At 35.9% G+C, this 18,349-nt stretch overlaps 1 protein-coding gene across 1 annotated transcript in view; it reads right to left on the bottom strand.

Moving 5' to 3' along the window:
* Dock11 (dedicator of cytokinesis 11) overlaps nt 1–18,349 on the bottom strand; it is a 152,413-nt gene that overhangs the window by 64,501 nt on the left and 69,563 nt on the right. Inside the window, exons 24-32 of the mRNA XM_077793613.1 lie at nt 14,922–15,040; nt 12,769–12,838; nt 12,554–12,679; nt 11,580–11,651; nt 9,875–10,021; nt 6,033–6,116; nt 4,877–4,988; nt 4,337–4,375; nt 2,399–2,577 (exon numbers count right to left, since the gene is read on the bottom strand). Coding sequence (XP_077649739.1) covers nt 2,399–2,577; nt 4,337–4,375; nt 4,877–4,988; nt 6,033–6,116; nt 9,875–10,021; nt 11,580–11,651; nt 12,554–12,679; nt 12,769–12,838; nt 14,922–15,040 — 948 coding nt within the window. The remainder of the gene's footprint in view (nt 1–2,398; nt 2,578–4,336; nt 4,376–4,876; nt 4,989–6,032; nt 6,117–9,874; nt 10,022–11,579; nt 11,652–12,553; nt 12,680–12,768; nt 12,839–14,921; nt 15,041–18,349) is intronic.

The following is an 18,349-nucleotide window of genomic DNA, read 5'->3' on the forward strand; positions in this document are numbered from 1 at the left end:
ATTATATATGTTTATATATATCATGCAGGCTTGTTCATATATAAAATAAAAGTATAAATAAGAAACTGATAACAGTAGTTGTTTTGAAAGAGATGAATTGGGATAGGGAACTAAGGAATGGGACAGAGGCATTTTGATGTTTACTTTTTGCAATATATATGTGGATTATTTTTAAAGAAAGGAAAAAGAGGATTTGTCCACAGCCCAACAAGAAGTGAAAATGTCAATTCTCTTAGGTGTTAATATCATTTATAATGAGTATAGCAACTATACAGACTTGCAGAACAAATGTTAGACTTTGGACATTGTTGTTAAAATGAAATATGTCTCCTGGTAATTAGCACAAGAGTTTAATTATGAGTAACATATAATACGGACCAACAATATCTCCAGAATTGCATTAGAGTAGGGGCTTTGGAGTGTGAAGGTGGTTGGAAAGGGTGGGGGATGACTAGGGAGTCTAATCTCAAAATAGGCTCTCCATAGGAAGCATTGTTTCTTCAAATTATGTACTAAGAATTATTTGGGGTCACTCTGAGGGACTTCATGAAAATTATGGAGACATTATACTCCTTCCCAACCCTCCCCTTGGCATCATCAAGAATGAGGAACATGTTTTATATAAATGTATTTGACAAATGACCTCTTATCCAGGTTGCTTGTGAACTCTTTGCACCACATAGTACAAAGACATTTTAAATCCTCATCTGTTCCTCCCTCCCTCCTTATTTATGTATTTATTTATTTGGTGCTGGGGATTGAACACAGGGTTTCACCTATGTCAAGCAAGCACTAAACCACTAAGCTACATCATCAACCATGCCTTTTTAAAAAAAAAATATTTTGAGACAAGGTCTTGCAAGTTACCCAGGCTGGTCTCACACTGCCTCAACCTCCCAACCTGCCTCAGCTGGGGTTATAGGCGAGTGCATCTTGCCTAGCCCCTATACTCATTTAATGCCTGGATGAAGCTTCTGAACAAAGAAGAAAGGGCTTTAGAAGTCACTGAATGAGTAATGAAGCTTCTTATAACAAGCTTTCCCTTAATCTAAAACCTCAAGCTGTAATATTGTCTAATTAGATAACAATAGCTCTGTATATGCTTATATGTGCATGCACATACTTTCCAAATTATGAGAGCAGTAAAATGTCCCAGTTTATGATGTTAAATGTTTAAATTCCACCTATATGTAATACTCTTATGAAATTCCATATTCATTCACTTTCATTTAAACAGGAAGTGGAGAACTTCCTGCTTTGGAGAAGGGAAGTTCATTTTGTACTTTTCCTGTAAATCATTTAAAAATCACAGCTAGACACACTTTCTTCCTCATTGCATATGATCTTTTTCTCCACTACTTGGGTCATATAGCAGTTAAACAGAGTCCAGAATAAATTGTATCTAGCAAGACTTGTGAGTTAAAAAATTAGTAATTAAAAAAACATGAGTGGATGTCAGTGGCAAGCATTTTATAAAAGATAAATGGCAATACTATTAAAAAAGAATAAAATCCATCTCCAAGTAAGCTGTCCAAAATAATTACAATAATAAATTACTCCATGATTTTGTTTATATTTGAATATAAAAGTAAATGGACAAATTATTTAACAATATGATGTTTCTATGAGCCATTTGATACCAAGGAAGTAAGTTCAGTTATTCCAGATACAAATAGTTTGCAATCTACTTTGTTAAACCCATAAGATTGAACATCAATAAAATTTTTATATATATTTCAAAGGTGCAAAAAATAGCAACCAAGACGATGAGTAAGTTATGGAAGGTTTACATCCATATCCACAGCTAGTGACAGTAACCCCCATCACTTTTTTTTCAAAAAGAAAAACTTCATCATACATATTTTATATATGAGATACTTAACATGTCTTATTATTAACCACTTAATCAACAACATATTTATTTAGGGATATATATATATATATGTGTGTGTGTGTGTGTGTGTGTGTGTTTATATATTTAAGTGTGAACATTAAGGTATATATCTGACAGAATATACATGGCTACATATCTGTTTTTTTAAAAAAATTCATAATTAGTTATGTAACATATCTTATTCTTTAAATATGATATAAGGATATGAGGGGCTGGGGACATACAGCTCAGTGGTAGAGTACATGTTTAGTATGTGCGAGACACTGGGCTCGATCCCCAGCACCAAAAATCCACATACGTGATTTGGGAAAACTACTATTTTTCGTTAACATTTAACCTAAACAGAATTTTTAAATCTAATGACTCCAAATGGAAACAAGACTTATTTGTAAATACACATTTCCATTAATGCTCATATTATGCCCCTTACTATAAACTTTACCTTGAATGAAAATACTCAGAAATTTACTCATGTGATACTGAAGACTGTATGGACATTCTTACCTTGTGTTGGTATCTAGTATCAAATGCATGCTTTATCAAAAGATTCTTTATGACAGATATAGCTGTATATCTGATCTCATAGTTATCTTGAAGAGCAATGGAGGTTTCCCTCAGAAGTAGACCAACCAAGAAGTGATGCTTGCAATACTCATCTGATAAACTGTATTCAAGATTTGAATCTGCAGTACAATAAAATTTATGACCCATTTATAAAAATATTCAAAAATTACTATACAATTAAAATGCTGTAATTATCATTTAATAATGTGATCATGCTAGCAAGAAGTATAACTTTATTAATAATGAATCTGAACAATGTTTTATCATATGGAATGAGCATGCAAAATTTTACACAATGGGAACACTTCTAATTAGGGCTAGATGATAACTTTAATGATCATTTCAGTCAACAAGAAAGACCCTAGATCTTTTGTCCCTATTCTTTTAAACTCTCAGAATTCTTAGAATCAAACCTAGAATGAAAATTTCTATATTTTGCAATGTCCCAGTGCATCTCTTTATATGTGAAGAGATTTTGATACAACTATAAACTCAAATAATTCTGTAGAATCATAGTGGGCTTACTTATTCATTCATACTTGTAAAGTGGGAAAAGGAAGAGAAACTAAGAATGTAATTATTTTGACAGTTTTAAGAAATGACTGCTTTAATAACTATTTTATGTTGACCTGAATATATACATGGGATACAAAACAATAACTAAAACAGCCTCATCTTAGTCCAATTCATTATCACGCAAATACAAATGTTTCATTTCATAAAATCACTACTTCAAATTCTGCCTTTTGCTACTTTTTTAGATCCAAAGTTTAGTTTAGATCACAGATGTTAATGTCCCAGCTAGAACTTGCCTTAACAATTCAGAGAGGATTGTGATCAAGTTTAGTAATTTCCATAGTCAATTTTTATTTTACTTTTTTTTTTTTTTGGTAAGAGAGAAGGTAGGTTGGCCTTGAAATTGCAAACCTTCTCCCTCAGCATCCCATGTAGTTAGATTGCAGGGGCATATGCTACCATGACTGGCTTGCTATTATTTTCATTTTATCTTCCTACCATTTAATGTAGTTTAGCCAGATAGCTGAAGGACATGTCTTCCACTTCTTTTTGTGCCTCTTCATCACTTAATACAAAGCAATATATCTAGTACGTCTTAATAAATGCTGTGAGTATATATAATCCAATACAATCCTGACTCCTGATTATCTGTCCACCCCTTCCTTTCCCTGACTTCCTCATAGACATTAACACATACTGGGGGAAGTATGTGAGCTATATATGCTCAGAATGTAATAAGGCGGTGCTTGGATGGTTTGAGAATATTTTCTTTGTTTTCACTGACTGTTATTCCATCACTAAAACTGTTGGGCAGTCACTTCCATAAAGACCAAGGCAGATGATTTTCTTTCTGCATTAGTCAAGCTCTTTTGTGAATTCCAGTCACCTTCTATGTACAAGAGCCAATATTGACTAACCAAGGTGACTTTATCTGGGTAGATTATACAAATGGCAATGATTTTTTACATCAGTGATTTGAATAAATCCAATTATGTTTACAACCACACTTTCAAAACTGGCCAAGTAGCCATTAAAAAGAGTAGAGAAGAAGCAAGCCGGAGAGAGGTAGCACACACTTGAAAAACAGACACAATTAGCTCATTCCTTGCTGTCTTATTGGCTTGCAGCAGGAACTTGGTTTGTGAGGGCAGATACCTGAAAGCTGATTCCTTTCTCAACACTCAACCTCAATTAAAAATAAACAAGCACACCGCCTTTTACACTTTATGGAAACAAATAAAGGCCCATTTGGCTAGGGAGGATTTGAACAGCAAACAAAGCCCCCATCCATCTTAGCCATTCATCAAGTCAATTGTGTTTAAAAATAGCAAACTACTTTAGAGTGAACCGAGTTAAACCTACCTACTGAAGTCAAACGGTCCACCGCAAATGAAAAAAAATCTAATTAATATATGAAAAGAAAAGGGACAAATAAAAAACATAGTAACATAAGAATAGTGCTACACAACAAAGCATTCAATAAAACGAGCAATGGAGATTAAAACTGAAGGCATTTCATATATTCAGTACATGTTACCATTTTACTCTGTCTTTATCTTTTTTGATGCTTTCAGCAAAAATACATTTATGTGTTTTTTTTCATTTAGTCTCAAATAAGATTCTAAACACTTTTACAGAGAGCAATTTTACTAGCATCTGACATCTGTGTTTATGCAGCAATCTATGTAACACACAAAATTTCTTCATACTATGAATTCTGCCACTGATACTAGGAAGGAAATGCAAAATATCATTAATGGACCTAGCTTCTGAGAGAAACAATTCTAAGGTTACCATCAAGTTGATTGGCTTAGCTAAAAAAAAAAAAAAATGTACTACACTATTGCTAGCAAAAAAAAAAAGGTAAAAAAAATTCAGATGAAGGAAAATGCAAATACATACCTTGAACTCGCTGCAGTTTGGGTTTTGCAAACGCCATTGGCAAGTTCAAAGGAATGTAATGTTCATGATTGCAAATTGTTTGTAGAAATTCAAATTTGTATTCAGCCAGTACCTAAATGAAAAGTAGTTAGATATTAAGTCATCTTTTGAAGGCATTACTATTTTGATACTTTAATATAGTGCAATAATTTTCACAAACGTATCTTAGATGCAACCTATGCAGAGAGAGTTAATGTAGCAGGCCTGAGACTGTTATCTTTAAAAATGCCTGTTGTAAGATTGATGCTGGCTAGAATCTGGGAAATTGGATTTGGACGTGTTTCCAATGTGATAAGGTTTCATCTTTGGTGCTAGCCTGCTTTGGCTATTTGTAGAAACTGTGATTTATGGTCAACACCTATTTTGCTTTCCTTTCTAGGAGTCTGGAATTTTGACTGGTTTCTAGTACATGACCAGTGCACTGCCCCCTACCCACCAATAAAATCCCTAAACTGTGTCAAACAAGACTCCCCAAACAGAAATATTGTACACATATGTCTCCATTTCACTTTTAGAGTAAGAGTGCACTCTGTATATGACCCTTCAAAGGAGGGAGAGAGCTCAGGTAGCCTTCACAGGGAATGTTACAGGCTCCAACTGATGTCTATTTTTCCTTTTGGGGATCCAGAAGAATATCCTTATGGTGCTACTCCAATGACTCTTAGCCATGAATTCCACTGTACGTTGAGTTTTGACAGTGAATTGCAGAACATATGGAAGGTTTGAGGGACCCTCAAAACATTATCCAATATTCCCATTGAGGTACACCAGTACTTTAAGTACCTAAATGAAAATAGTAGCTCCAAATCCTCCAGAAGAGCTGGACATGGTAGCGCACACCTGTAATCCCAGTGGCTCTGGAGGATGAGGTAGGAGGGTTGTGAGTTCAAAGCCAGCCTCAACATCTTAGTGAGGCCCTAAGCAATTCATTGAGACCCTGTCTCTAAATAAAACACAAAATAGGGCTGAGGATGTGCCTCAGTGGTAAAGTAATCCTGGGTGCAATGCCTGGTACCAAAAAAACAAAAAGTGCAAATTCTCCAAAAGAGAATAAGTGTCACCCTGGACTCATGCTTTAATGTCTGACACCTACTAAAATTAAGCCCTTATAACTTACCTTAGGATCTTTGGGGCTGAAGCCAGATATATAGTCATTGATCAAATTGAAAACAAATCCTCTATCCATTAGTGTCAAACAGCGCTGTAGAGACCAAAACAAAAAGAATGGTTAGTTATATAATTCTAAAAGTTTATTACATATAATTTTAAAACATTTTTAAAAATTTGTTTTCCACTAGGGGAATGACATTTTCATTTTTACAGATTCTATCAGAGCTTCAGGTGACCTTTAAGAAAAAGATAAAAGGCAAAGTGACTTATCATTGGAATTGAGACTTCAGGGCCTCAACTACATCATTTTAAAAATAAGATATAAATTATGGATAGGGATGTATAGATAAAAATAGATAAACACACATATCCACCCACACATACATGTATGTATACACACACAACTATAATCTAATTGGCTACACTGCCTTATTCTGGCCCATACTCACAGGGCAGTCAGTAAGCTTGAAAGTAGAGTTTGCCTATGTAAATAATTCAGAGCAAAAAGGAAGGTTTTTTTTTTTTGTTTTGTTTTTTTGTTTTTTGCTTCCTATGAAGTCTTAGTCTATTTAAATAGTCCTCTCCTATCATAGCCCTAACAGTGCTTCATATTTGCTGCTGTCATTCTCCTGGTTAAGACTTCATTACCTAGCAACTGAACATTTGCAGCTAGCCTCCTAATCAGTCTTCAGATCACTCATTTCTCCATCCATCTAATTGCTTCCATATTAATTTCTAAGTTCTAGCCTGAATTATATCACCTATCTGCACACAGGTTTGCAATAATTCCCTATTACCTCTGATGTAATTTCAAACTCCTTAACTTGACCTTCAAGGACACCCACAATCTCGTCCCAACTTAGTTCTCCAGCTTTATTTTCCAGTAGAGCTCTTTTGACTTATTATTCCTTCAAGATGCACTGGGTATTCCCACCTCTGGCTCTATCATTGCTTTTATTTAATCTTGTCCATTCTTTAAGGTTCTCATGAAGTCCCATCTTTCTTAACCACCTTGGTCCTCACTTCCCTTTAAACACTTTGGTCTATACCAGCTTGTATTTTACCTAATATTCTCCTATGTTCTCACCTAGGAAAAAAACTATCCCTTTTTCTGTTTATATTCTCCAGTGTCTAGAATGTTCCTGTGAAGCTGGGCTCAGTAGTGCATGACTGTAATCCTAGCAGCTCTGGAAGCTGAGGCAGGAGGATCACGGGTTCAAAGCCAGCCTCAGCACCAGTGAGGTGCTAAGCAATTCAGTGAGACCCTGTCTCTAAATAAAATACAAAATAGGGCTGGGGATGTGGCTCAGTGGTCGAGTGCCCGAGTTCAATTCCCGGTACGAAAAACAAAACAAAACAAAAATAGAATATCTCTGTGAAAATCAAAGAAGTCAATATTAATCAGTCCCATGCTTCATACATCTTATCCTCCCTTTCCACTTCCTCTGACACTGTCCCAGGTGAGACCCTTGTCATTTCTCACTTAAATTACTGAGCTAGACCTATATCCATTTACTCATTCAGCCAACAAACATGCAGAGGAACTACTATGTTCAAAAAAAGTATTATGTTCTAGAGACATACACAGTTGAATAAAACATGTTCCTTATTCTTGCCCAATGATAAAAAATAGTAATAAAACTACAGCGTACAAAGAAGTGCCTTAGAAGTCCATAAAGGATACCTGAACAACAAAAGGGGTGATGAGTGCTGCATGGGAATGTTAGGAGGGAACTAAGCCTATAAGATGAGTTGAACTCTGCCAGGCAAACTTTTCCTCACTTCATTCATCATACCAGCAATAGTATTATTCTAAAAAAATTCTTTGGTGTTTCTGCACTGCATACATATCAAAATCCAAATTCCTTAACCTGACATTCAAGGCCTTCCATGATCTGCCACTAGCTAGCCTTTCTAGCTCTTTCTCCACACATCTTAAATTCACTGAACAATGGCTTTCTCGAGTCCCTAAACTCATATCTCATCTGGGCTAAAGGATCCTCTACCTACAACACCCTTAACTCTTTGTCTTGGGGAACTCTGAACTATGCTTCTTGTGTGTGTACATGTTACCTGGTCATAACCCCTCATTTATTCATTCTTCTATAACATTTTGTTTGTATTTGGTATATGTATGTGAACGTGATGACAGAGATAGCATGATTAATCTTTGAATCCCCACATAGAGGACAAATAAAAGTTTGTTGACTTGAATTAAGCAAATGATACTACTAAACCACCAATATTTTGCACCCTTTACATAGTAAACTTCAAATTTAAATTCCAGGGAAGAAACTAGGACTTTTGCATTTCAGATAATCCCATCCTTTTTTTTACTTTAAAAATACGTGTAAATGTTTACTTTTTTGGAGGAGGGGCACAGTGCTGGGGATTGGACTCAGGGTCTCCTGATGCTAGGAAAGGAAATGCTCCACCACTGAGCCACATCTCCAGCCCAAATGTTTACTTTTTAAAAAAATTAATTATAGATGAACACAATACCTTTATTTTATTTATTTTTATGTGGTGCTGAGGATCGAACCCAGTGCCTCATACGTGCTAGAAGCACTCTGCCACTAAGCCACAACCCCAGCCCAAATGTTTACTTTTAACATATGAAAAAGCTATGTAATAGCATTACAACTTTCTGGCAAAGAGAAGTATTGTGTTAGAGAATAAAACTCCTCTTGAGTCAGGCATGGTGGCATATGCTCTATAGACTCAGGTCCTAGGAAGGCTGAGGCAGGAGGGTCACTAGAGACAAGGAGTTCAGAGACACCCTGGCAGCATAATGGGAGATCACATGTTAAAAAAAAAAATCATGCCCTGGACTTCTGAAACCTAGTTGTGAATTTTGAATTAAAAAAATAAGATATTTTAGGCACTAAAACGGCTTTTATAGATTATTGACTAGGAAGTTCTTGTGGGGGGGGGGGCTGAAGATTGAACCTAGGACCTTATTATGCAAGGCAAGCACTCTACCAACTGAGCTATATCCCCAGCTCAGAAATTCTTAATATAAGGCTAAGAATGATGAAAAGCTACAAGGAGAGGGGCATTGGAAAGAAGAAAGTAAGAACTAAATGTATCACAAACCCATGGCTGTACTCAGTGACCACCAAATATTGTTACTCCCTTCATGAAACAAATGCAGTCTAGCACTATTCCTTATATATGACAATAACAGAACATGACAAAGATTAATGTGCTATTTTAAAAACAATAATAAAGATTTGGGGTATTTCTTAAACAAAATAACCTCACTGATCAAAATTAACAATTTTCATTTATATATATAAGTAACATATAGACTATGGTAGCATCAGTGAATAAGTTGTTTTAGTTCAAAAGCTGCAAATTCTAGAGCCAAAATGGTTAGGGGTTGGGGCATAAGGTCTGTGGCAACCTAAAAAACATATGCCCCATTTAACAACATTTAAATTAAAATATGTTTAGAAATCCTGTTAAATAAATAAAACTTGTCTTTGGCTTCTGATTTACTTAACTAGATATTTTAGTGGGGTGGGGAAGGAATCAAATTTGGCTGAATTGAACCATCAATTCAGTCAAGTGTTACACCAGGCTGGGGATATAGCTTAATTGGTAGAGTGCTTGCCCTGCCCTCAATCCTCAGCACCACACACACACACACACACACACACACACACAGAGACACACACACACAGACACACACACACACACACACACACACACACACACAAAAAAGTGCTACTCTAACAGTCTTATAAAGACAACTGAGTTGCTAGAAAGTGGGCAATTTTTCCTCTGGCTTTCAAGACCCAATATTGAATAAAGTTCCTTACCACATTCAGGCTACCTTTAACTCACCTTCAGGAAGCTAGCCAAACTATAATTCACATTTCTGGACTCATCAGGAATCTCTGCATAGCGAATAGTCACGTGGGGAATTATTGCAAGCAGCAATGAATGTAAGACATGATGATATGCCTCAGGAAATCTCTGGCCTCTGGGAAGCTTAAATTAAATAGACATAGAAAAAAGTCAGAGTTCCAAAAGGTCTAAATCAATTGCCACTTTTAGTTTCAAACACATTCTTCATATAAATGTTTTTCAACTGAAGTATAATTTTTCTTCCATCTCAAAAACGACATAAGATCAATGTATATTTTAATCTAGATCCTTATAGGAACTATCGGGTCTTCTAATAATATAATTGACCATAATTATCAGTAAAAATGGGTTATTCTGACCCAATATAGGGATGTTCCCAAGATGCAGACACATCAATTTTTCATTCCATTTTTCCTGGCATACAAAGTAAGAATTCAGCTCAGTTTCAGTAAATTCAACCTATGAAAGTTCCCATAAAAATTATAACTATGACATGAAGGATTTTTTGGGGGAGAGGTGGTATTGGAGACTGAATCCAGGGGTGCTTTCCCTATGAACTGCACTTCCAGCCCTTATATATTTTTTAAAATTGTGAGATGTATTGCTCAGTTGCTGAGTCTGGCCTCAAACTTACAATCCTCCAACCTCAGCCTCCTGAGTCCCAGAGATTATAGGGATTTACTGCCGTATTCAGCATGACCGAATGTCTTTTATTTCCTAAGTCTTAGCTTTATGATTCTTATAACTAAGAAAGTTTCTTTGTACAGATTGAGCATCCCTAATCCAAAAGCCTCACATCCAAAATGTTCCAACTATCCAAGACTTTTTGAGCATTGACATGACACCACAAGTGGAAAATACCATATCTGATACCATGTGATGGATGAAAGTCAAAACATAGGTGCAATATAAAATAACCTCAGATTATATACATAAGGTATATATAAAACATATGTGTTTAGGTTGGGTATCACTGCTAAGATATCTCAATATATATATAATATATATATAAATATTCTAATCTCTGAAAAAAATCTGAAATAGTTCTAATTCTAAGCATTTGAGGTAAGAGATTTTTCAACCTGTACATTTGAAATAATTTTTCAAAACAACTAAATGTATATACCATATTCAGGAAAACATCTGTTGCATAATTTTTTAAAAAAAAACTTTATATATGCCTTAAACCTTTTGAAAAGAAAGGTTATGTCTGATGTGGTATTTGTTCTTCTTCCAAATAAATCTTTTCAATATAGACATTTTAAAATCACAAGACAAAGGCAAGGCTTCAAACGTAAAGAGTTTTATGTGGTAAATAATTATAATACATTTCATTTTTGTAGGCAATGTTGAAAAATTGAATGGCTAAGGGTACTTTAATATAAAAGAGCATTTTCATGCAATTGCAATTTGTAAGATTAGCTTGTTTTGTGTTTTATATATATATTTAATATCAGGGATTGAACCCAGAGGTGCTTAACCACTGAGCCACATCCCCACCCTTTTTTATATTTTATTTAGAGACAGAGTCTTGCTGAGGTGCTTAGGGCCTAACTAAGTTGCTGGTGCTGGCTCTTAACTTGCAATCCTCCTGCCTCAGTCTCCCAAGCCATTATTCTTACAAAAATGTACAACTATTAATTATCAATTAAAAAGAAACTTAAAAATTTATCATACTTACCTTAATTTTATTCTCTTCCAACAAGTATGTGGCCATTGACTTTGCAATTGTTTCAAAGAAAAACCATGAATACTAAAATTTAAAAAAAAAAGCATTTAACATTTACCCAAATTCTTGAAGCTTAGTAGACTTTGACAATCATTATGGATCTGTTCTATGAACTTTATTAACATTATCAAGAGATTCCAATTCATTATCAAAGTCTCACAGAAGACCTTTGAACTGTTTTAGCAAAAGGTACTATAGTACCTGGAGGACAGTGATATGGAAAGGGAGCATAGGAATGTATGTTCCAAGGGGGGAAGAGGAATTTTAATACTGACATTGTTTGAATTGCCCACAGCTGGAGATAAGTGTGAGCCAAGTTTTAGTTTATTCTGTTATTACTTTTAAATGTTCTTCAGAAAATCAATCTTATTACAGCCTGCACTCAGTGGGGGGACCCAAGCCTGAAGCTGATACCATAACTTGCCCAATCTAAGTGTCCTTTGTAATTGCCAACATTGTGTCCTTTGAGGGGTAGAGAGAAGCCTCAAGCAGATGTGTCCCAAGATACCTAACGTTGTACTGTTAATAAAAGGCATAAATAGTAACAATGACCTGGAACCATTGAGCGCCTACTATGTGCCTACAACAAATTACTTATAATTTGGAAATAAGGAATTGGAGTATCAGAGATGCTAAATAACCAGCCCCACATCCCAGAACTATACTGCAATAGATGTAGGATTCTAACCCACATACATCTATCTGGTTCTATATTTGTTCTGTTAGGCCTTTGATTGAGGGCAGGGTATGGGAAGGAAAGGTAAAGAAGGCTCTGTGAAGAACTTCAGGAAAAGGATGCATATGCAAAGTAATGGGGAGAGGTTGGGTCACGTGAACAAATGATGAAAAACTAGAACTGCAATGGGAGGTTTCAAACCAGTATGTTTAGAGCTGCTTTAGTTTCTGGTTGCATCGTGTGTCCTTACCTTGAGCAGTTTATTTATTGCTAAGAAATCTGCAGACTGTTTTAATATTGCTATCATGGTAGTAGCCAGTGTTTCATGAATCAGCTGAGTCTGAAGAGCACTGGGTTTTTCAGGTCGGAAGTTATACTACAAAGAAAATGAACTGTAAGACAAAGCTGTACCATTAAAAAAAAAAAAAAAAAAAAACACTCAGCAAGAAAGTTTACTCCACAAACCTTTATGAAGGATCTTAAATAACTATCCAAGCCTTCTTCATGGCACTTTGATACGATATGTAAGAGAACCCTGAAATGACATTTACAAAAATCAGTATGTAGTGCAACAATTAATTACCATAGTGTGATTGTTAAATAAAATCATGTTTAACCCTATAAACATCTAACCCTGCCTGAACAATTAAAAGTAAGGTGATTATATAAGATATAATGGTAATTCGGGTCTAATAAAGATTTCAGCATCTAGCATGCTCAGGGAATTGTAAATTTATTTCTTGGTTCAAAAGAAAGAGGCTTGGAGCTGGGGCTGTAGCTCAGTGGTAGAGCACTCGCCTCTCACGTGCAAGACCCTGGGTTCAATCCTCAACACCACATAAAATAAATAAGTGATATAAAAGTATTGTTTCCATCTAAAACTAACAAATAAATATTAGAAAGAAAGAAAGAAAGAGGCTTTTTTTTGGCAGCCCAGATGTTTTATCTTCTTTCTAAACCTCTGTATGTGTTTGAAGTTATGTTTGTAGCCACGGCATAGGAAAAGACTCCAAATAAGGTAAATATTGAAACATCCTCTAGTGAGAATAAAGAGAAAAAATAGAATGAAAAGCATATCAACAGATGGGACAAAAGAGAAGGGAAAAACAGGGCAGATATATTGACATGAACTAAAATTGAAGATTAATACAAAATTCATACAAAGATTTAAAGTTAAGAGACTAGCAGTGGTTCTCAAACTTCAGAACTACCTGGAGGGCTTGTTAGATTGCTCAACTCCTCTCCCAGTTTCTGATTTTGTAGGTCTGAGGTGAAGTTCAATGATAAGCATTTGGGGTTTTTTGGGAGGTCCGGGGTATCAGTGATTGGACCCAGGAACACTCAACCACTGAGCCATATCCCCAAGCCTTTTTCTATATTTTGAGACAGGGTCTTGCTAAATTGCTTAGGGCCTCACAAAGTTGCTGAGGCTGGCTTTGAACTTGCAATCCTCCTGCCTCAGCCTCCCAAACTCCTGGGATTACAAGTATGCACCATCATGCCAGGCTCTGATGAGCATTTTAAATAAGCTCATACATGATACTGACGCTGGTGGTCTATGGACCACATTTTGAGAATCACTGGCTTAGAATAATGCTTCAGATTATTCTCAGTGGCAGAAACTATACCCAACAGCAGAGCCAGCAAAGCCAGCACCATCCAATATTGAGCTCAAATGTTTTTAGAGTCTCCTTATTTTTTATTTCAAAATTCAGGTGCATTTTACCTTCTACTCAACAATGTTATCTTTTCTTATAAAAACAATACTGCTTATTCTTTCAAGTAAAAATTAATGGCTTAATACCTCATTCTGTACAATATGAGACACTGGTCACCTGTGGCTATTTAAATTGACTAAAACTATACATAAACAGAATTAAAAATTCAATCCCATGGTTGAAATAGTCACACTTCAAGCGCTCAACAGCCACATGAGGCTAGTGGCTAAGGTATTGAATAGTCTGAGTGTAGAACATTAACATCATTGAAGAAAGTTCAATTAAAATTGTTATGTTTGTCTCCCTAATATATAAAGCAAGTACTAATGGACACGAAGGGAGAAATACAATACAATAATAGTAAGGGACTTCAATTTTCTACTTTCAACAATGGTTAGATCAACCAGACAGAAAATTAATAAGGAAATACTGGGTGTGAACTACACTTAGATCAAATGGGCCTAATATATGTAGAACATTCCATCCAACAGTAACAAAATATACATTCTTCTCATGTGCACATGGTATATTCTCCAGGACAGATCATATATTAGACTGCAGAACAAGCCTGAACAAACTTAAGAAGACTGAAATCATATTTTCAACCAAAATGGTATTAAACTAGAAATCAGTCACAGAAAGAATTGTGGGGAATTAAAAAAAAATATGTGGAGATTAAATAACATACTCCTGAACAAGCAGTTAGTCAAAAAAGAAACCAAAGTAGAAGTTTAAAAAATACCTTCAGACAAATGACAATGGAAAAAGGACATACCAATACTCATGGGACACAAAAAAAGCAATTCTAAGAGGGAAGTTGAGAGCAATGAACGCCACCATTAAAAAAGAAGAAAGATCTCAAATAGGTAGCTTCTTTATATTTATAACACCAAAACTCACATGGTACAGTTGATAGGAACGTCATCTTCATGGGTCATATTTGTGAGAACTCGGAAGAGTTGCATAAGAATTACAGGTAGAAACTGTATCATGACTTGGATCTCCATGGCATGCAAACACTAAAATAAGTCATTATTAGTTATGAAAACAAACAGAAATATGATATAATTTGCAAATGTGAAACAACAAAAAAGTCAAGTAATGAGAGATATCTTAACTAGAATATAAGCTCATTTAAATGTGAGCTTTCTGGGACAGGGGACTTTGATTTTTACTTAATCCACACCTCTATTTTGGCATTCAGATTTTGTTTCTTTAATATTAAATGTTTAACTGAAGATAATGAGTGTAATTGGAATAAATGGATTTAAAAAAAAAAATAAAAGACAACTGACTCTTGGTAATCCAACATTCAATGGTGGTTTGGTGATGTGTTTAGAAATGGTGGAGATGAGCATACTATTCCCCAGTGTTCTGTGGGTTTTACAGAAATGTGGGCCTCCAGCTATTCTGGTGAAAAGTTAAATGGACTTTAATAAAGAGCACTTCTATAAATATTTGGCTTTACACCAGCATCATCTACAAAACTGAGGTCATTTTCAATTCTAACATCCTCATAATACATTTCTCCGAAGTGCTGACTCTATCTCTAATAATAGGTGTTACAAATATCAAAATGAAATATGTTAAATTTCTTTTCTTTTTCCCTTTCTCTCCACATTTACTCTCTCACTCAACCAGCCAAAAAAAGAAATCAAACTTCACTGACCACCTTCTCCATCAATTTAATCTGAAACACAGAGATGGACAAGTCAAATCTCTGAATATAGGGAACTTGTCATTTCTCTTTCACAGTCTCCCTTCCTCTTGTTCCATCTTTCAGTTCCTACTCTCTCAATCTTTGCAAGGCTCTGTCATCTCAATGATGACCTCCCTAGACCTCTGCACATCTTCTCTTTAATCCAATGCATAGGACAGTAGAGATAGCTCCTGAAAAACATGATCACTTCATGAATGTTTTCCTTCCTAAGCACTCTCTCAAGTATCCTTCCTGCCATTTTTTAGGATCCTCTAATCTATTACCCAAATATTCTTAATAGTTTTCCAGTAGGTCTCTGCACAGTTTCTGTTTATTCCCAATACAGCTCTCATTCACTAATTAATTTGCCTCAAATGCTGCTTATATTAGATTACAATCTGCCAAGATTTTTGATGCCTCCCCATTACCATTAGAGTGGCTCCCAACCAGGGGCCACATTGCCCTCCTCAGGAGATTTGGCAATGTCTGGAAACATTTTTGGTTGCCACAACCAGAGGGTGCTAGCGATCTCTAGGGAGAAGAGGACTGGAGTTAGGCTAAACATCTTACAATGTACTGGACAGCACCCCCAACAAAAGATTATCCTGCCCAAAATGTCAAGAGGACCAAGTTTGAGAAACCATGGCCTATAGAATTAAGCTACTTAAGACCCACACTACGCTTTCTGCCTGAATGCTCATCATCCTTTACAAGGCTTAACTAGTATCTTCATTGTTCCTTGAATGTATCAAATGCTTTCCTCCTACCCTTGTGTCTTTGTTCAATTTTTAGCCAAATCCCAGCTACCCTTCCAACACTAGTTGAAATCTCCACTTCAGTGAAACTCTTCATTTCCTCATTCAACAGAGGCATACTGAATATACCTTGGATAGCCAAACTTAAGTGCATACACACGCACATGCACACACATACATTTGATAAAAATAATAAACCTAAAACCCATAGCTCCTACCATTAAGCAGATGACAGTCTAAAGATGATAAAGCTATGGAATGGTAGTAATACAACAGTGCTACATACAAGAAGTAAATGAAGGAGATATATATATATATATGCAACTGAGCTGCATAAGGCACATCAGACAAGGCTTCAGAGATAGGCAAGGCTAAAGGATGAGGAGACTAACACAAGGAAGAAAAGAGAGATGGGCATTCGCTGTGGAAAGGGATTACAGGTGTCCACCATCCCTGCGACTAGGATTGCTTCTCCATAATTTATTCTATGAAATACAAATTAGATAATACCATCTTCCCTTTGTTAAAAAAAACAAACCACCACAAAGAGCTGTCATGGGCCTCCCATACCTACTTGGACCCTGCCTCTTTCTCCAAATGTAGCCTTCCCCTCACTGCTTGCTATGCTCGGGATATACTGGTTTTTTTTTTTTCCTTTTCTTCCAATATGCCAGTGTAAGTTGTTTGCGCCTGCTGCAATATGTTATCCCTTTACATAGCTTTATCACCTATGGTTCTCTTTCTCTTGTCAGTTTCTCTTTTCTTAATCCTAGGGATTAAACCTAGATGTGCTTTACCACTGACCTATACCTCTGGCCCTTTTTATTATGAGGCAGGTTCTTGATAAGTCATGGAGCTGGCCTTGAACTTGTCTGGACTACCAGAGTTGCCAGGATTACAGGCATGTGCCACAAGGCCAGGCTGTTATCAGTTTCTTTTCAGGTTGAAATGCTATTTCCTCATATAAGTTTTCCCTGACAACTATCTAGAATGTACTCCTGGTCATGTTAGAGCCCATTAACTGGTTCTATATTCTTCACAGCATTCATCTATATCTAAAGCTATTCATTTACTTATAATCTGTCCACCCCAACAAGAACTGGTATGTTGTCTGAACTGATCCCTGTTTTATTTCCATCACCCAGAACAACATCTGTTTCATAGTAGGTACTCAATAAATATTTGGTGAATGACTACATAAATGAATAAAATAAGGAACGAAAGGACAAGATAAAGGTGGGTTCCATCTAGTCCATACTGGCTCCTCAGTTCACTGAGCTCTCAGCACTTTTACCCCAATCACACGTTCCATATTTAATCACACAGGGCTCTAGACTATTATTTGTGTTACTGACATATTGTTAGTTGGCTTTTGTATGTCTCTCTTCAGTTACATTGCGATATCTCTATGGACAATAAACCTAAGTTATTCTTCTCTGAAAGTCACACAGCATCTAGGAAACTACACAACACACAACAGGAGCTCAACAAGTAGATATTAAATGAAGTCATGTAACAATGCCACTTATAGGGACAACAGACCACGAAGTTTGCCAGGAAGATCATGGTACTAGTCATCTCAGCTCTGAAACCAACCACCTGAATTGACTACAGGCAAGTCACCTCTGCCTGGGCTTCAGATTCCTCACCTGCAAAAAGAAATCTCTAGAATCCTTTTTAGAACTAACACTGTAGAAAATATCTTAGTTATTTCTGAAATTACATGCCATTTCACTCATTGCCACTAGAGGGCGAGCGCAGGTCACATAATTATCAGAAATTCCCCACCCTGAAAAACAAAACCTTGAGTATTCTTTTTTCATTTGAAGAATACCAGTATTTGAAAATGATATTCCATGCCATGATACTCTATT

This window comes from Urocitellus parryii, chromosome X (assembly GCF_045843805.1).
Source record: "Urocitellus parryii isolate mUroPar1 chromosome X, mUroPar1.hap1, whole genome shotgun sequence".
NCBI lineage: Eukaryota > Metazoa > Chordata > Mammalia > Rodentia > Sciuridae > Urocitellus > Urocitellus parryii.